This window comes from Vombatus ursinus, unplaced genomic scaffold (assembly GCF_900497805.2).
Source record: "Vombatus ursinus unplaced genomic scaffold, bare-nosed wombat genome assembly UNPS02007612.1, whole genome shotgun sequence".
Lineage (NCBI taxonomy): Eukaryota > Metazoa > Chordata > Mammalia > Diprotodontia > Vombatidae > Vombatus > Vombatus ursinus.
Window position 1 is genome coordinate 10674146 of NW_020947390.1, and position 15951 is coordinate 10690096.

At 36.9% G+C, this 15951-nt stretch overlaps 2 protein-coding genes across 4 annotated transcripts in view; one reads left to right on the forward strand and one right to left on the reverse strand.

Annotated features, from left to right (window-relative positions):
• ACAT1 (acetyl-CoA acetyltransferase 1) overlaps positions 1-4185 on the forward strand; it is a 44226-nt gene extending 40041 nt beyond the window's left edge. Inside the window, exons 11-12 of one of the 2 annotated variants that reach the window (XM_027849593.1) lie at positions 310-467; positions 3559-4185. In XM_027849593.1, the coding sequence (XP_027705394.1) occupies positions 310-467; positions 3559-3679 (279 nt within the window). In that variant the 3' untranslated portion in view covers positions 3680-4185. The remainder of the gene's footprint in view (positions 1-309; positions 468-3558) is intronic. The other variant, XM_027849594.1, reaches the window with a different exon arrangement.
• A 1300-nt stretch (positions 4186-5485) lies between these two features.
• LOC114033882 (protein NPAT) overlaps positions 5486-15951 on the reverse strand; it is a 47819-nt gene continuing 37353 nt past the window's right edge. For both annotated transcript variants that reach the window (XM_027849506.1, XM_027849508.1), the window contains 3 exons: positions 9376-9442; positions 8158-9292; positions 5486-7155 (listed from right to left, as the gene is read on the reverse strand). In XM_027849506.1, the coding sequence (XP_027705307.1) occupies positions 7078-7155; positions 8158-9292; positions 9376-9442 (1280 nt within the window). In that variant the 3' untranslated portion in view covers positions 5486-7077. The remainder of the gene's footprint in view (positions 7156-8157; positions 9293-9375; positions 9443-15951) is intronic.

The window sequence follows — 15951 nt, forward strand, 5'->3', positions numbered from 1 at the left end:
GATGTAGTTTGGCACCTGGGTCTGTATAGTATTAGAGTATTAGAGTATTGCTTGGAGCACTGATACATTAAATGACTCGTTCATGGTCACACAACCATTATGTGTCAGAGGCCACACTTGAACCCTCCCAGTGTTTGTGAAGCTGAGGGAAGCTTTATGGACTATGCCATACTGCCTCTCAAAATTATTTTAATAAAGACAAATTAGGGCAAAATATGCCTATTTAAAACTCAAAGTTCAAGTATGAATGCATAAATTAACATCTTATGGCTTGCCAAATCATTTGAATTTATGATAATTTGTTTTCAGGTTCTTAAAAATTCAGGATTGAAAAAAGACGATATTGCAATATGGGAAGTAAATGAAGCTTTTAGTTTAGTTGTATTAGCAAATATGAAAATGTTGGATATTGATCCCAAAAAAGTGAACATAGATGGAGGCGCTATTTCTTTGGGACACCCACTTGGGTAGGTGAAATTATCGTATAGAATACATTCTTTTGTATTTGCTTTGTCTTGGTTAGTTTCTTTGTTTCAGTGTTTCTAAGATTGTATGCTAACCACTTGACAAGTTAAAATGCTTAAGCTGACAAAATTTAGGTGGATTTATATATTTGTCATTCCTTCTTTGTTAGTGGAGTCGAGAATATTTGCTATCAAGAATAATGACTGAATAATGAGGATTTTGCTTCCAGAAAAGTATGGAATGCCTAAATAAAATAAATAATGGTTGTCTTTGTGCCATTGCCAAGTAATTATTATGTATGTTCAAAGTAAAGTAGAAGTTGGTCTTTCTTGTAAAAGGAAAGGCAGAAGGGCTTGAGGAACAACTCTTTACTGTTTAGGTTATTAGGGAGAATTAAATGTTGTTTGGAAAGAAAAAAAAAACCAAGAAATGCTTCAAGCTATATAAAAACATGACACTAAGGAATCAAAAGGAAAGTCATTCCCCAACTGATAAATGGTCAAAGGATATGAACAGGCAGTTTTCAGATGAAGAAATTAAAGCTAGTCATATGAAAAAATGCTCTAAATCACTATTGATTAGAGAAATGCACATCAAAACAACACTGAGGTACCATATCACACCTTTCAGGTTGGCTAACATGACAAAACAGAAAAATGATAAATGTCGGAGAAGATGTGGGGAAAATTGGAACACTAATGCATTGCTGGTGAAGTTGTGAAATGATCCAACCATTTTGGAGAGCAATTTAGAACTATGCCCACAGGGCATACCCTTTGACCCAGCAATAGCATTTCTAGGTCTGTATCGCAAAGAGATCCTACAAATGGGAAAAGGACCCACATGTACAAAAATATTTAAAACTGCTCTTTCTGTGGTGGCAAAGAACTGGAAATCCCCAATTGCCCATCAGTTGGGGAATGGCTAAACAAGTTGTGGTATATGAATGTTATGGAATAATATTGTGCTATAAGAAATGATGAACAGGTTGACTTAAGAAAAACCTGGAAAGACTTGTATGGACTGATACTGAGTGAAGTGAGCCGAACCAGGAGAACATTGTACACAGTACCAGCCATGTCGTGTGATGACTGACTTTGATAGACCAGGCTCTCCTCAGCAATGCAAGGATCTAAGACATCTCCAAAAGTCTCATGATGAAAAATGCTGTCCAAATCCAGAGAAAGAACTATGGAGTTTGAATGCAGATCGAAGCATACTAATTTGCTCTTCTTTTTTCTTTTGTTGTGTTTCTTCTTTCTTGTGGTTCCTCCTATTGGTTCCAGTTTTTCTTTACAATATGACTAGCATGAAAATATGTTTAATAGGAAGGTACATGTAGAGCGTATATCAGATTGTATGCCATCTTGGGAAGGGACGTGGGGAGGGAGAAATTTTTAAAACTCAAAAGCTTATGGAAATGATTGAAAAATAAAAATAAATTAATTTTAAAAATCCTAATCTAACTCAAGAAGTTGTAGGTTTGGAAGAATTTTGTCCACAACTCAAAAACAAATCCTAGCATAGACTACAAAGGAGGAAAGAAAGGACCACTGAACATTAGACCTAAGTATTAGGGAGGGATCTGGAATATCTGAGAAGGAAGCAGCTGCTTATACTTTGAAAAATGATTGTGTATATCCAGAGGTTGCATCAGAGGAGAGGCCATTCAAAAGTAAAGGAGTAAAGGAAGAAGGGATAAGTAGTGCTAGTTGGTGACTCTCTGTGAGGGAGAAGTGCTTATCTAATGTTAATAATAGGGGAGTCTTCTCTCTTACCATTACATACATCCAGGATGTGACTAAGATTCACTTAAATACTTGTTAAACGTGAGTGACTACTACCTGCTTCCAGTGACTCATTTTAGGAAAAATGATAGTAAGAAAGAACTTAGAAAATATTTCTAAGAATGGTGAAGTAATCAATTTAACAAACATTCATTAATTCTCTATTATGAATAAGGCACTGTGTTTGTTATTGGGGTTACAAAGACAAAAATCCAATCCTTAGCTCCCTTCAAAGCACAATTCTGGTGCCACTTTCTACATTATGCCTTCCCTGAATCTTTTAGTACTCTTTCTCTTCTCAGGTTACTTTGTATTTACTCCTTGTTTATTCACTTGTATTTTATTTTCACCTCCACCCCAGAATGTTTTATATCAACCAGCATAGTGATCATATTTTACTTGTTTTGATCCATCTTTTGCTTTTTTACATCACCAAAATTTCTCAGTATCTTTCCCCCATTTTCTCTAAGCAAGCCACCCTGTGTAACAAATAGTATTTTTTAAAGCCAAAAAGAAAGAAAAAACCCAGAAAATATATGCAGTGTACATTTGTAGACCTCCCACTTCTGCAAAAGGGTGTGGTGGGAGTATCTTCTCATACATTTTTTTTCTAGTCATGCTTGTTCTTTATAATTTTGCAACACTCACTTTTGACTTTTTTGGTGGCTAACTACAATTATTTTTGGCTCTTCATCAGTTCATACAGTTCTTTCCATTTTTCTCTGTATTCATCACATTCATAATTCAGCATAGTAATATTCTATTTCTGTACCACAATTTGTTTAGCCTTTTCTGAATTGATGAGCATCTACTTTGTTTCTGATTCTTTGCTATGATAAAAAATTCTTCCATATTTCATTGCATGTGGGGACCTTATTCTTTCTTATGGTCTCCTTGAGGCATAAGCCTAGTAGTAGAATTTCTGGGCCAAGGGATATGGCTTTTTCAGTCACTTTATTTGCAAAGGATTCTTGTTCAGGAATGGGGTTCGTTTAGATGGTCTCTGAGGTTCTGTTGGTAGAAAAATGGAATTACTTTCCTTTATACTTTGAAACTGTTCTTGTATTCAACACATTTTTAGACTCAGCTTTCCCCTCCTTTGTAGGCAATACAAAAAATACTAGAGATATTTTATTCAGATACGTAGACACTTACCTGTCACTTCCTCAAATAGCTTTTGTACCTTAGACAATTCTAAAATATGTGAATTATGGATATTAATATGTGAAATTAGAACTAAACTTTTTGCTTTAGAAATGTAATCCTATATATGATGAAAACTTGTTTTTTTCCTTTTAAATTTTAGGATGTCTGGAGCAAGAATTGTTGTTCATATGGTCCATACCTTGAAGCGAGGAGAGTATGGTATTGCAGGAATTTGCAATGGAGGAGGTGGTGCTTCTGCAATACTAATCGAGAAGTTATAGAATGATGGAGCAAGTACCCTCACCTGTATTTGTGATTAGAAGAGATCAACCAGTTAGTTAATAGTTTAAGGGTATGAAAAGGGACTTTCTGGATGCTGCACAGCATCTATATATGTATAGCATAAATAAATAGTTTTCTTGTCATCAGATTTGGTAATCTCAAGACATTTTTAGCTAAAAAAGGGCTCTCTCTAAAGCCTTTTCAGTTTCTAAGAAGATGATGATCTTGGGCATGATTGTTGAATTGAAAAGTATTCAACTTTAAAATAGATTAATACTTTTTAAAATTCTGCAGTACCACAGTGGTGGGAACATGGATGAGTGTCTTCCAAAAAGCCCTGAGTTTCTTTTTGATAAAAAATGGATGTGAACTGATCTTTAGGTTTTTTCTTAACTTTTCACTATGTGACATATATATGGTCAAGCAATTAATATAATTATTAGTCCTCATCACTGATATGCCTTCTGTAATTAATTTGATTAGAAATTAAATATTTTTCAAGAAATTGGACCAGAGTCAACAATATTTGATTAAAGTTGATAGTGAATTTAACCTACAATTTAATTTCCTTTGAGATCTAGCTCTGTATTAAATAGTATTTTTAAAGTCTTCTCTAAGCCAAACCTAGGGGCAGCTAGAGCACCGACCCCAGAGTCAGGAAGACCCGAGTTCAAATTTGTCCTCAGACACTTACTAGCTGTATGACCCTGGGCAAGTCACTTAACTCTGCCTCAGTTTCCTCATTTGTCAAATGAGCTGTAGAAGCAAATGGCAAAACCTCCAGTGTCTTTGTTAAGAAAATCCCAAATGGGGCAGCTAGGTGGTGCAGTGGATAAAGCAAGTTCAAATGTGACCTTAGACACTTGACGCTTACTAGCTGTGTGACCCTGGGCAAGTCACTTAACCCTGATTGCTTCAGGCCCCCCCAAAAAAATCTCAAATGGGGCTATGAAGAGTTGGACAAGACTGAACAAGAACAAAGGCAGACATGGACTGGAGTATCTTTAGTTGTTCCTTTGGCCTCTCATGCACTGGCCGCAATCCTAATGTCTCTAGTTTGTAGCCATGATTTTTTATATACATTTCCAAGTATATACATACTCTAGTGGCTTTAACACTAAACAGATGCTTTAGTTCTTATATGCAGTTAATAAATAGCCTTGCACATTTAAAATTCAGTAGGTCTGAGAAGATTTATGGTGGTCATTTGTCTTCACAGGTGGTATGCAGCAGGTATGTATAGTCCTCATAAACTAAGCCAGTGTTTCCCAAATAGTACACTGTTTGTGGAGTACTGGCACTAAAGACTTCTTACCAAATATCCTTATCTAAAAACTGATTCCTTTTCCTTGCCTACTTCTAAGCTGATCAAAGCCACCAGGGTAGAGATTTGGGAAAGTTAGGAACTTTTGCCAGTTAGAAATAGAGTTCTGATTTGCAAACAGCAGTCTGGATTCTACAACATTCAGAAGACTGCTGGTAAAATAAGCTACAAGGCATAACAGAATGTACACAGCACTACTTGGCCATGAGGCTATTGTATGAAATGGTAAGAGGAAGTTAGAATAAAGAGTATAATACGGAGGGTCCCAAAAGTTTTAGTGCAACTTAAAAAAGTACAAGATTTTTGGGACATCCTGTGTTCTCAACTCTAAGGCATTCTATAAACTGACCCTGCCAATCAACTTGTGATGCTTAAAACCAGGCCATGAGCTTCGTCTCTACCATAAAGTCTGTTGCTTCCAGATAGAACAATAAAAGCATATGTTCAGAAGAAACCAGTTGTCAATAAATAATAGTCAAACTTGAAATTAACCAAAATATTTATTCAAACCTAACAGTAATGCAGTATCAAGTAATGGAGCTTATAAAACAGTAACTGCATAATATTTAGTTCCCCAGGAGTCTTCATATTACCACTGCCACATCAAACAAATTTTTTACAACACTAAAGTCTGAAGTAAAATTTAAACATGACAAAGCAATTAGTGCCAATGAAATAAATTCAGCAAATGGTTACCAGATAGCGAATGGATTTTATGGCTCAGTATAGAATATAGCTGAAGAAAGTTGCATTATGTTAATATTGGACAACCCTGTAGGGGCAAAAAATCTATATGGTTTAAGTCGAACCACAACAGGAAGCACTTTAGAGAATGCACTTTTTACATCAGTAATATCCAGGCACAATAGGTTAAATGCTTAATTAAGATTTTGTTCTCTGGTAAAGGTTTAAATTGACTCTTAAACTTGACAGGTTGTATTACAAACAAGGAAGATAGCTCTCTAATGCTTTCTCTATATAGCTAGGAAGGTATGGAGACAATACATCATTGAAATGACTTGTGGATATCTACCCATGTATACACCTAGTGCTGAAACAATTTAAGGAAAAAGAAAAAAAAACAGTATAATAGTTACTTTACTAGTTATCTGTAGGTCTTGGAAAGTATTATCTAAATGGATGTGATTCTATAAGATAAATGCTAAGAAATAAATCTCAACACACAAGTTCTCAATATTGGATATAAGATTTAAATAAATGAAATTTGGCCACTAGATTGAAGACTTTTCTGAATTAGTGCAATTTTTAAAAAGCCCCAGTATTTTTTTTGGGGGGGGGGAGGGAAGATATATACATTTCTGGGAAATTTCAACTACAAAAGCAAACTTTATATGGCTCAATAGTCTAACCATTTAAGGTTTTGTAAAAATCCTTACACACAACAGATCAAAACACTTATTAAATATCTTATAAAATTCTCCCCAACTAAGAGACCAGAATGATACCCATAAGGGATATTTAAAGCTCTTATTTCTCCTTTTTTTTAATTACTTAAAAAAATAATCAGGAATATAACCTTTACCGTGATAAGGAGGAGTAGAGAAACACTTAAAAAAAACATAATCAAATTCTTATTCTAAGGCCTTACCTTTAATCTGTTTAATGGCTAAGTCTTAGAAATGTCTGGTTAAGACTGACTATAAACAATCACTTTTTTAAAAAGAATTTAAATGAAACTATTCTAAAGGACAAATCTGTTGAAATGGGAATTGACTGGTAATTAAACAAAAAACAAAACCAGGCTTTTCAGAACATTTAGTTAACTGAAATTCAATTTCAATACAATTTACACAGTATTTACAATATGCAATTGTTGTAGCTGTACAGTTCTGCAGATTAATGGCTTTACACTTCTGCAAGTGCTTTTTCCAAATAAAAATATACCAAATCCAGTCTATTTACAAACTAGCAAGCTGCTTTAGAAACAGCTATAAAGTGTGACTTCAGTGCACTGAAAGTGCAGTTCATGCTCTCAGATTCTGTTATTTTTCCTACTTAGAGTAAGATGGACACCAATCTTAAATTGCTAATGTTCTTAATAATTTAGAGTTCTTATTCGTCATAATGCAAAGACAACAAAAACTTGTCCACGTCCATTCCAGCAGGAAATGAATTAGGTAGCTTCTTTTTCTGTTGAGAGAAGAAAAATAGTATTATGTCAACATCCGATTCACTTTAAACACAATTAATTAATCTCAGTCTTTCTCTTCAGTGTCCTATATTTGCTTTTTCCAAATGTCAGAAAAATGCTAAATTACTTTAAAATAAGTAGTTTTGTAGTTATATAAAAATAAATACAAGTTTTTAATTATTTTATATAAAAATTTCATACAGTAATAAATGTATATAATTTTTTGAATTCTAAATGAACTCATTCTAATGATAATAATCATTAGCTATGTGACTTCTGCAAGTTCAGTTTCTTTGACTGTAAAATGGGGATTATATTCCCTGTATTACCTAATTATCTCAAAGGGTGTTTGTGAGGAAAGCACTTTGTAAGAATTACATCAGTCACTGCTACTTTCTCTATATCATTAGGAATGATTCCCCTGTGTGTGTATTATAAACACTCCAGATCTGAATTTTAAAAATTGCAGGAAAGTATTTCTCACAGAGCATTTTTTAAAAGTTGTTTTTATCACTGGTGCTGAACTATTTAATTTAGAAAAATTAGAAATAAAATAATAAATAAAAAATAAAATTGGAAATACCATCTGTGTACCTCCTTTCTAACACAAAGGCTAAAATAAAGTTTTTGATAAATGGATTTTTTGAAAGTAACGTAACACTATTATGACCTTTTTTGGGCAAAACTTTTTGCTAGCAAAATGGAATTTAGTAAGTATAAGAATTTATATGGACAGCATGCAATAAGTTATCAATTGGATAAATGAACAAATGGATATGGAAATCAAGATTTTAAGGTGCCAGAAAACTTAAGTCTCAATCCTATTTCTACCTACAGTAACATATTTGATGAAGGTAGAAGGTATTATGTGCATTTAACATGTACTTATTAATAAGATAATGATCAGTCAGATTAATGGACATCAGCAAGCAATGGAAAACTATTTAATTTGAGCCTCAAAGAAAACGAGCAATAAACTTTTAAAAACCTTTCATACTTGCCTTAATTTTCTTCTTTTTTATTGGCACTGTTGAATTTGGAAGATTTTTATTGGAAGAACGGGCAGTTCGGTCACGCTCATCCAAATCTTCTAGTTTCCTTTTTTTTGTGGCACTCCTTGAAGACCTAAATTGCTGTGTATTATCTTTGAGAGGTTTTGAAGTAGTCCTTGAGATAGCAGCTCGTGAAAGAATCATTAAAGTATGGGCTGCCATATTCACACTATTTTCACTCCCTGTTTCACTGGCAGGGCTACAGGCTGGTAAATCTGGAGTGGCAAGAGGGACCATTCCTTTGGGAGTGCCACTCTCATCACTGTAACGTTTACTGGTGGGAGTCTGGATGCTGTCACAGGGTTCTTCTCTATGTTTCTCCGCAGTTCCTGATCCTGGTGTCCGAGGCACAGGTAAATCCCCAGTACTGAGAAGTCTGTTTGTTGGGCTGTGCCAGTGAAGGTCATGTAATTTTTCCACACTGTTTTTAGTTAGAGGGCTGGTAGATTTATTGGTCTGTTCTCGTTTTAGCTCCTTTGAAGCTGTCCCTGTTGAAACAGTGTTTTTACTGTTAGAAGATGGCCCCTGTTTTTTGGTCAGTTCTTGAACGGAGACAGTAGTTTTCTCATTCCATAGAGGACCGTTCTGATGCCCATTTGACAATTTGATTGCTTCCTGATTCTTCTGCCTTTCCACATCCCTTTGTAGCTCATTCTCCTTATTAGCTGTTGCTTTATGAAAAGAATCAAGAACCAGGCCAGCCAGTGAAGTCTTTTTTTCAGGTTGGGTTTCTTTTATAGCTGTATTTCTACTGCTAGCAGTTTCCGACTGTGATAAAATCTTAGGCCCAGAAGGTTTTTCTCTCTCTTTTTTGACATTGAAAGAGGATTTTACAATGGAAGATGACACAGTGGGAGGGTCCATGGTAACAAAGGGAATGTCATTCCTTTCTTTGTTTTGAGACACTGTTTTGGTGTTAGACCCCTGGATGCTGACTCCAGGAGAAGTATCAAAGCAGAGCACACGCCTGTGATTTTCATGTGGTTTGCCAGTAGACACTGTACTCTCTGTTGAAAGAGGAATTGTGGTATCTTCTAATTTCTTCCCAAGATCTGCAGCCAGATTCTTTTCAGGAATCAGAGTTCTGCAAAAAAGAGGAAAAATATTTCAGCAACCAAATGCTACCATTTAAATAACACAAATGTAGAAGAAAACATTTGTGCTCACCTGTGTGTATGAAAACCAATTGGATGGCTTAAAGAATCCCCCAAGCTGGTTGTCAACTTTCCTGGAACTATTAAAATACAAACAATTAAAGACAGAAAACATCATTTGGAGAAATTATACCCACCTGCAAGAGAAGAGGTTGCTGATGTGCAACTGAAATATTTTTACATATTACTGGCATAGAGTTTTCTGAAGAAAGAGAAACACATGTACAGACTACTCTGAAACCATATGTCTGAAAGAAAACTGAAGAAAACTTTACCCTCTAGCCGTAAATCTCTCAAGACCAAGTCCAATGACCTTGGGAAAGTTCTCTTTTGACAAACTTGTATACGTGATTAAATGAAAAGTCAAAGTAAACACCTTGCTCTGGGCAGGAGAGGTGTTTATTTTTAAAAGTGTGTATTTAATCTTAAAAATATATTGAGTATTTGTTGATTTAAAATATATTAAATATAAAACAAAAGACATTACAATATATTGTATAGTTTGGTTTCAAGTAATGAATCAATAAAATATTAAGTACTAGATTTGAAGTGGGAGTACGTGGGTTTGATTATCATCTTTCCCACTTATTATCTGTATAATCTTGCCCAAGTCTATTAACTTTTCTAGGCCTCAGTTTCCTCATCTATGAAAATAAAGGGGTTGGGCTAGATTACCTCTTATGTCTCTTCCAGCTCTATATCTATGATTCTACAGCAGAATTCTTAAGATATACCATGGTGTGAAAGAAGGCTTGCAGGGCCAGAAGGGAGTTGGGACATTCATAAAGGAGCAGGGGACTGGCATTTGTTCATGACAGAGAGAAAGGACTGAAAACAGGAGAAATGACAAAGGTAAAATGCATCAGGTATGGGGCAGAAGGGAGAGAGACAAAATGGCAAAGAAGTACTAATATAACTAAGCTAGGTATAGAAACCAAAGCTAACAAAATTCTAGAACGGATTAATGATTTGTAAGAATTAAGAAAATAAAGTAGTGGGCTTTCATTTCTGTCAACTCTGATTAAGTACTTGCTTTGATGCAGAGTATGGTCTAGGTATGAACTGTCATTTCACTTTGAGTAAAGGCTCGTGAGCTCATTCTTTCATAGGGAACTGGGTATTTATTAACTGAAGAACATGGAGAGAACTCCCTTCTATTTCTGTCTGCTGTATCTACCCACAGCTTCCCAGCATTTCAGATACAAGCCATGGAAGCAGTGTAGTAGCAGCACTGGGCTCAGACATCCTGGAGGGTTGGAGCCCTTCTCCATCCCATATCTGGCAAACTCACTTCCTGTTTCCCTTATCCCTCTGATTCAGTTGCCACCTGCTGTGGTGAAAACCCTTTCTGGTTATATCTTACTCTAAACTCTCATCTTTATTTACCTTAGTCCACCCCTCACCAGCCCAGATCCTCCCCTGCTCATTAGTTCCAGTCTTCCTCTTGAGGAGGAGGAGATATACCTTTTTGCTCATGACTGCCGTTCCTGACTATCCTGCTGCTATCATCACTGCAATGTCTCCTCCACTGAGGATTGTTCTATATATTTACATCTCTTGGTCTAGATTTTTTAAAAGTTGTTTAAAAAGCTGTCATTCACCCTTTTTTTTTTTTTTTTTTTTTAAAAAGGCAAGTGGGGTTAAGTGATTTGCCCAGGGTCACACAGCTAGTAAGTGTCAAGTGTTTGGTCTGAGGCCAGATTTGAACTCAGGTCTTCCTGACTTCAAGGCCAGTGCTCCACCTAGCTGCCCCTGTCATTCACCTTCTTCAGGAGATCAGTAACTACCTTATAACCTTCTATCACTACCCTCACACTGAGAGACCTCAGTATACATGTGTTTGTACCTCCAGCACTCTGGCCTCCTTTCACTGACTTCAGCTTCCACGACCCATATATTCAATTCACTCTCCTTCACCCCTCTACAAGAATAGTCACAGTTTAGATTTCACCATTACTCATAACTGCTATCTTCAAGATCCTGAGTCCTTCAATTCTCTCTGATCTCCCCCTACCTTAATCTTCCTTTAATTCTCACTATGACTCTTATCTTCCCAGGCCAACACCTCATCACCCCTACTTTAATCTCAGTCCAACTTTCACAATCTTATCTCCTCAAGCCTTCCCATCTTTCTTACTTCCCTATTGCTATTGAGGGTACTATCATCCTCCCCAACACCCAGGTTTAAAACCTAGGTATAATCTTCAACTCCTCATTCTACCCCCACATCAGTCTGCAGCCAAGTTTTGTCAAGTTTACCCACGTAACATCTCCTAAATATGCCCCCTTCTCTGACATCGACACCACCATGGTGCAGGCCCTCTTCATCTCAAGTTTGGATGATTGCCAACAGCTTTTCCTTAGTCTCCCTGCCTCACGTCTCTTCCCCATTCAAGTCTTCTATTTGGAATTCAAAGCTCTTCATAACCTCGTCTCTTTCTACCTTTCCAAACTTCTTATACTTCATTCATCCCTTACTCCCTTGCCCCCTTCCACACCCTGTGACCCAGTGATACTGGCCTTCTTGCTGTTTCTCAAACAAGATACTCCATCTCCTGACTCAGTGCATTTCACTGGCGATCCCCCATTCTTGGAATGCTTTCCCTCTTCATCTCTGTCTCCTGGCTTCCTTCAAGCCTCAGATAAAACGTCACCTTCTTATTAAAGACGGAATCCCCCTTAGTGTTAGTATCTTCCCTCTGAGGGAATTTATCCTGTCTGTATCTTGTTTGCATGTTGCCTCCCCAATTAAACTGTGAGGTCCTTGAGAGTAGGGCTTGTCTTTTGCCTTTCTATCTCTAACACTTAGTGGAATGCCTAGCACACAGTAAGTACTTAATGGTTGTTGTTGGACTGATAACCTAGTGGCTGACCAGTTCAGTATAGCTGACCAGTTTAACTATCCTTTGGAATCCCTTGTTCCCTTGTCCAGTTATTGCCAAAAACACACCACTATGGTTGGGTTGGGAGATGACTCCTACCACTCTGCATTCTCTTCTATTCAAATGCTGCAGAAAGCTACTAAACAAATTGGTACACTGAAATGACCACAAATTTGTTATCTAATTACAACTAGGCCCTCAATGTTGCATGGCAAACATTTTATTTTCTCCTCTTGACTCTCTATTCACAGTGCAGGGATTCCAAATGTTCTCTTCTCCAGCCCTTTACACACTCCCACCTTCCTTTTCTGAAGTCACCTGCCATGTGTGAGCTCTTTTTCCATATTCAACCCGAAAATTCTTCTTTAGCTATTTTTCTCTTTCTTTGTTCTTGTTTCTGAGAAAGAAGTAGCTCTTCTTGCCAAAGCCAGCTGCTCTAATTCACATACCAAATTTGAATTCTTCTTCTTGGAACTTTCCCCCTTGCACCAGTAATTTCTTCTTACCCATGAAGTGGCTGTGCCACAGGGCCTGGAGTCAGGAAGACCTGAGTTTAAATCTGGCCTTACTTACTAGCTGTGTGACTCCGGACAAGTTATTTTACCTCTGTCTGCCTCAGTTTCCTCATCTGTAAAATGGGGATAACCTCCCAAAGTTGTTGTGAGGGTAAAGTGAGATAATATCTGTAAAGTGCTTGGCATAGCACGTGACACACAGAAGGTGCTATCTAAAAGCTATTGCCTTCCCTTCTCCACTAATTCCTTCTTTGATCACCCCTACCAACCTGCCCAGGTTTCCCCCATCCTTTAAAAACCTTAACTTGGTCCTTCCATCTCCTCAAACTATCATCCTATTTCTCTTTTTCCTTTCATAGCCAAAATCTCACACTGCAAATTTTGACACTGTTAACCTCTTCCTGGTTATTCTCTCTTTTCTTGGCCTTGTTGACACTACTTTCTTCTTGTCTGATCACTCCTTCTTATCCTCCTTTGCTGGATCATCACTGACCTTCCTTCCACTAAATATAAGTATCTTGTGAAACTTCTCAGAGCCCTCTTCTCTCTTTCTCTCTACTTCCTTTTGGTGATCTCAACAGGTCCCATAGGTTCAACTGTCACTTCTATGTAGACAACTCCTAATATCCAACCCCAATCTATCTCCTGAACTCCAGACCTATGTTGCCAACTACTGAATTTCTCTACCTGGATGTCCTATCAGCATCTCAAGCTTCACATGTCCAAAACAAAACTCATCATTTCTCTCTTCCCCCAACCCCCTTTAATGTATCCCTTCTCTAAACTTTCATATATCTGTTGAAGATATTACCATCCTCCCAGTCATCCAATGGCAACCTTAGAGTTATCCTCCGTTCTTCTCACTACCTCATCCCCATGTCTCCTACCCAACCAAAGTGCCAAATTTTTGTCTGTTCTAACTCCACTATTGCTTTCATGTCCATTTCCTTTTCATTCAGAAAATCAATAGTTTGACCAGGTCAATAAAGTAATGAGTACTGGTTTTGGAGTATGGTACCCTAGTTTGAGCACTTCTCACCTGAACTACTTTGACAGATCTCTGCCTTCTAGTTTCTTTCCTATCCAGCCTATATACCACTGAGCTGCCAAAAATCATCATAAAGCACAGTTTTAACCATGTCACCCCTCTCCTAAAAAAACCTTCAGTGGTTCTCTTGTCTCTAAGACAAAATACATAATCTTCAGCTGAGTATTTAAAGCCTTCTACATCTTGGAGCCCACCTATCACCTATTGTTACAGACTTGTTTTGTTCTATCATTTCTTTTCAAACATTCTACATTTAAGCAAAGCTAGCCTAATAGCTAGTCTACAAACTTGGCATTCCACCTCCCCCACTACATACTTTTTTTTTTTTTTACTGGCCATGACTCATGCTTGGAATTCACTCTCTACCTTTATCTTCTGGAATTTTTAGTTTCCTTCAAGACTTAGCCCAGGAACCACCTCTCACATGAAGCTTTTCTTGATCTCCTACATTGTTAACACTTTCTTGACCCTTAAGTTACCTTGTATTTATTTATGTGTATATATGTTGGACCCTACTCGTAGAACTTAATCTCCCCAGAGTCAAGGAATATTTTGTTTCTGTCTTTGTATCCCCAACACCTACAACAGTGGTTTGTACATAACAGGTGCTTAATAAATGTTTGATGAATTCAAATGAATTACTTACTTAGGTTATAGTACAAATATAGTACAAATCAATAAGCTAAGGTTCAACGAGAACAAGTCATACAAAGCAGTATGGACTAATGACTGGGGAGCAAACTCGTGACAGGTCCTGTTCAACATTTCTGTCAATCCCTTGGAATGATCATAGATGGCATAATCCCAGGTTGTAGATGATGAAGTTGGGAGGGGACAGTTAACAGACAAAAACCATATAAAGTGAAATTTAAAAAGAAAACGGCTGTACAAAGTACAGAGGAAACCTAACTTAAATAGCTATTCCTGTGAGAAAGACCATGGCTTTAATTGACTGAAAGTTCAATGTGAGTCAGTCTGATGCCATTCCCTAAAAAGCTAATGCAACTTTAGGCTTCGTTAACAGATGTAGAGAGTACAAATCAAGGGGCAGTATGATTTTGTAATCTGCATTGTGCTGATAGCATTTTACATAAGACACTTTAAGATAAACTGGACTTGTCCTGGAGGGTACTTAGATGGCAACGCATTTAGAAACTATTTCACATGAGGGATGTTCGAAGGAACTGGGGATGCTTGTCCTGGTGAATTTTTTCTTCTTCTAATTTGAGGGGTGTGTTTGGTATTCAACATTCATCAAATACCTACTTTCTCCAAAGCATAGTACTGGGTGCTAGGGAAGATAATGAATGAGTATGTCAGGGTCATCATCCTTATGGAGCTTATTTATGGTCTGACAGAAGACACAAAAAAGATAATTATAATTATAGTACAAAATATGGTGAATAGTTTAGTTGGAGAACAGTGTAGATGAATGGGAAAGGAAGGATAAGGTGAAGCTGGAGAGGTTAAGTGAAATTGATTTGAAAAGGGCAAAAGAAGGCTCACACTTTATTCAACATATAAGACAGAGCAACTGAAGGGTTTTGAGAAAGGGACTTCCTATGCCTTAGGAAGATTAGTTTGCAATATGAAAGAGGAAATTGAATAGTGGAAAGAGTAATGGCAAGAAAATTGATTAGAAGGCTAAAGAAACAATCCAGGTGAGAGGTAATAAGGGTCTGTATTAGGGAAGTGGCGGTGGAAGATGAAAGGAGGACAAAGGGAGACATTATGGAAGTGGAACTGACAAGAATTATTAACAAACTGGAAATGACAGGTTAAGGAAAGAGAAGTCAGATAATATCAAGATACTGAACATGGGAGAATGGATGGAATGGCACTTGTGATGACCACTTTGAAATACTTAAAAAGACAATCACATAGAAGAGGCATTAGATATTTAGAACTAATGGAGATGTTATAGGGAGATACAGAAGTTTTATAATAGCAGGATTGTTCAAAACACAATTGGCTGCCCTCTGAGGCAAGAGCTCCAAGTATCAGAAGTATTTAGGAGTAGGTGATCTCTAAAGGTCCCTTTCTATTAGAAGACTAAAAAGGGATCCTTGGCAGAAAAAGTTAGAGAGTTGTTGTAAACAAGGAAACACAAGGAATATAAAGCAGACATTACTTAGCCAGCTTTA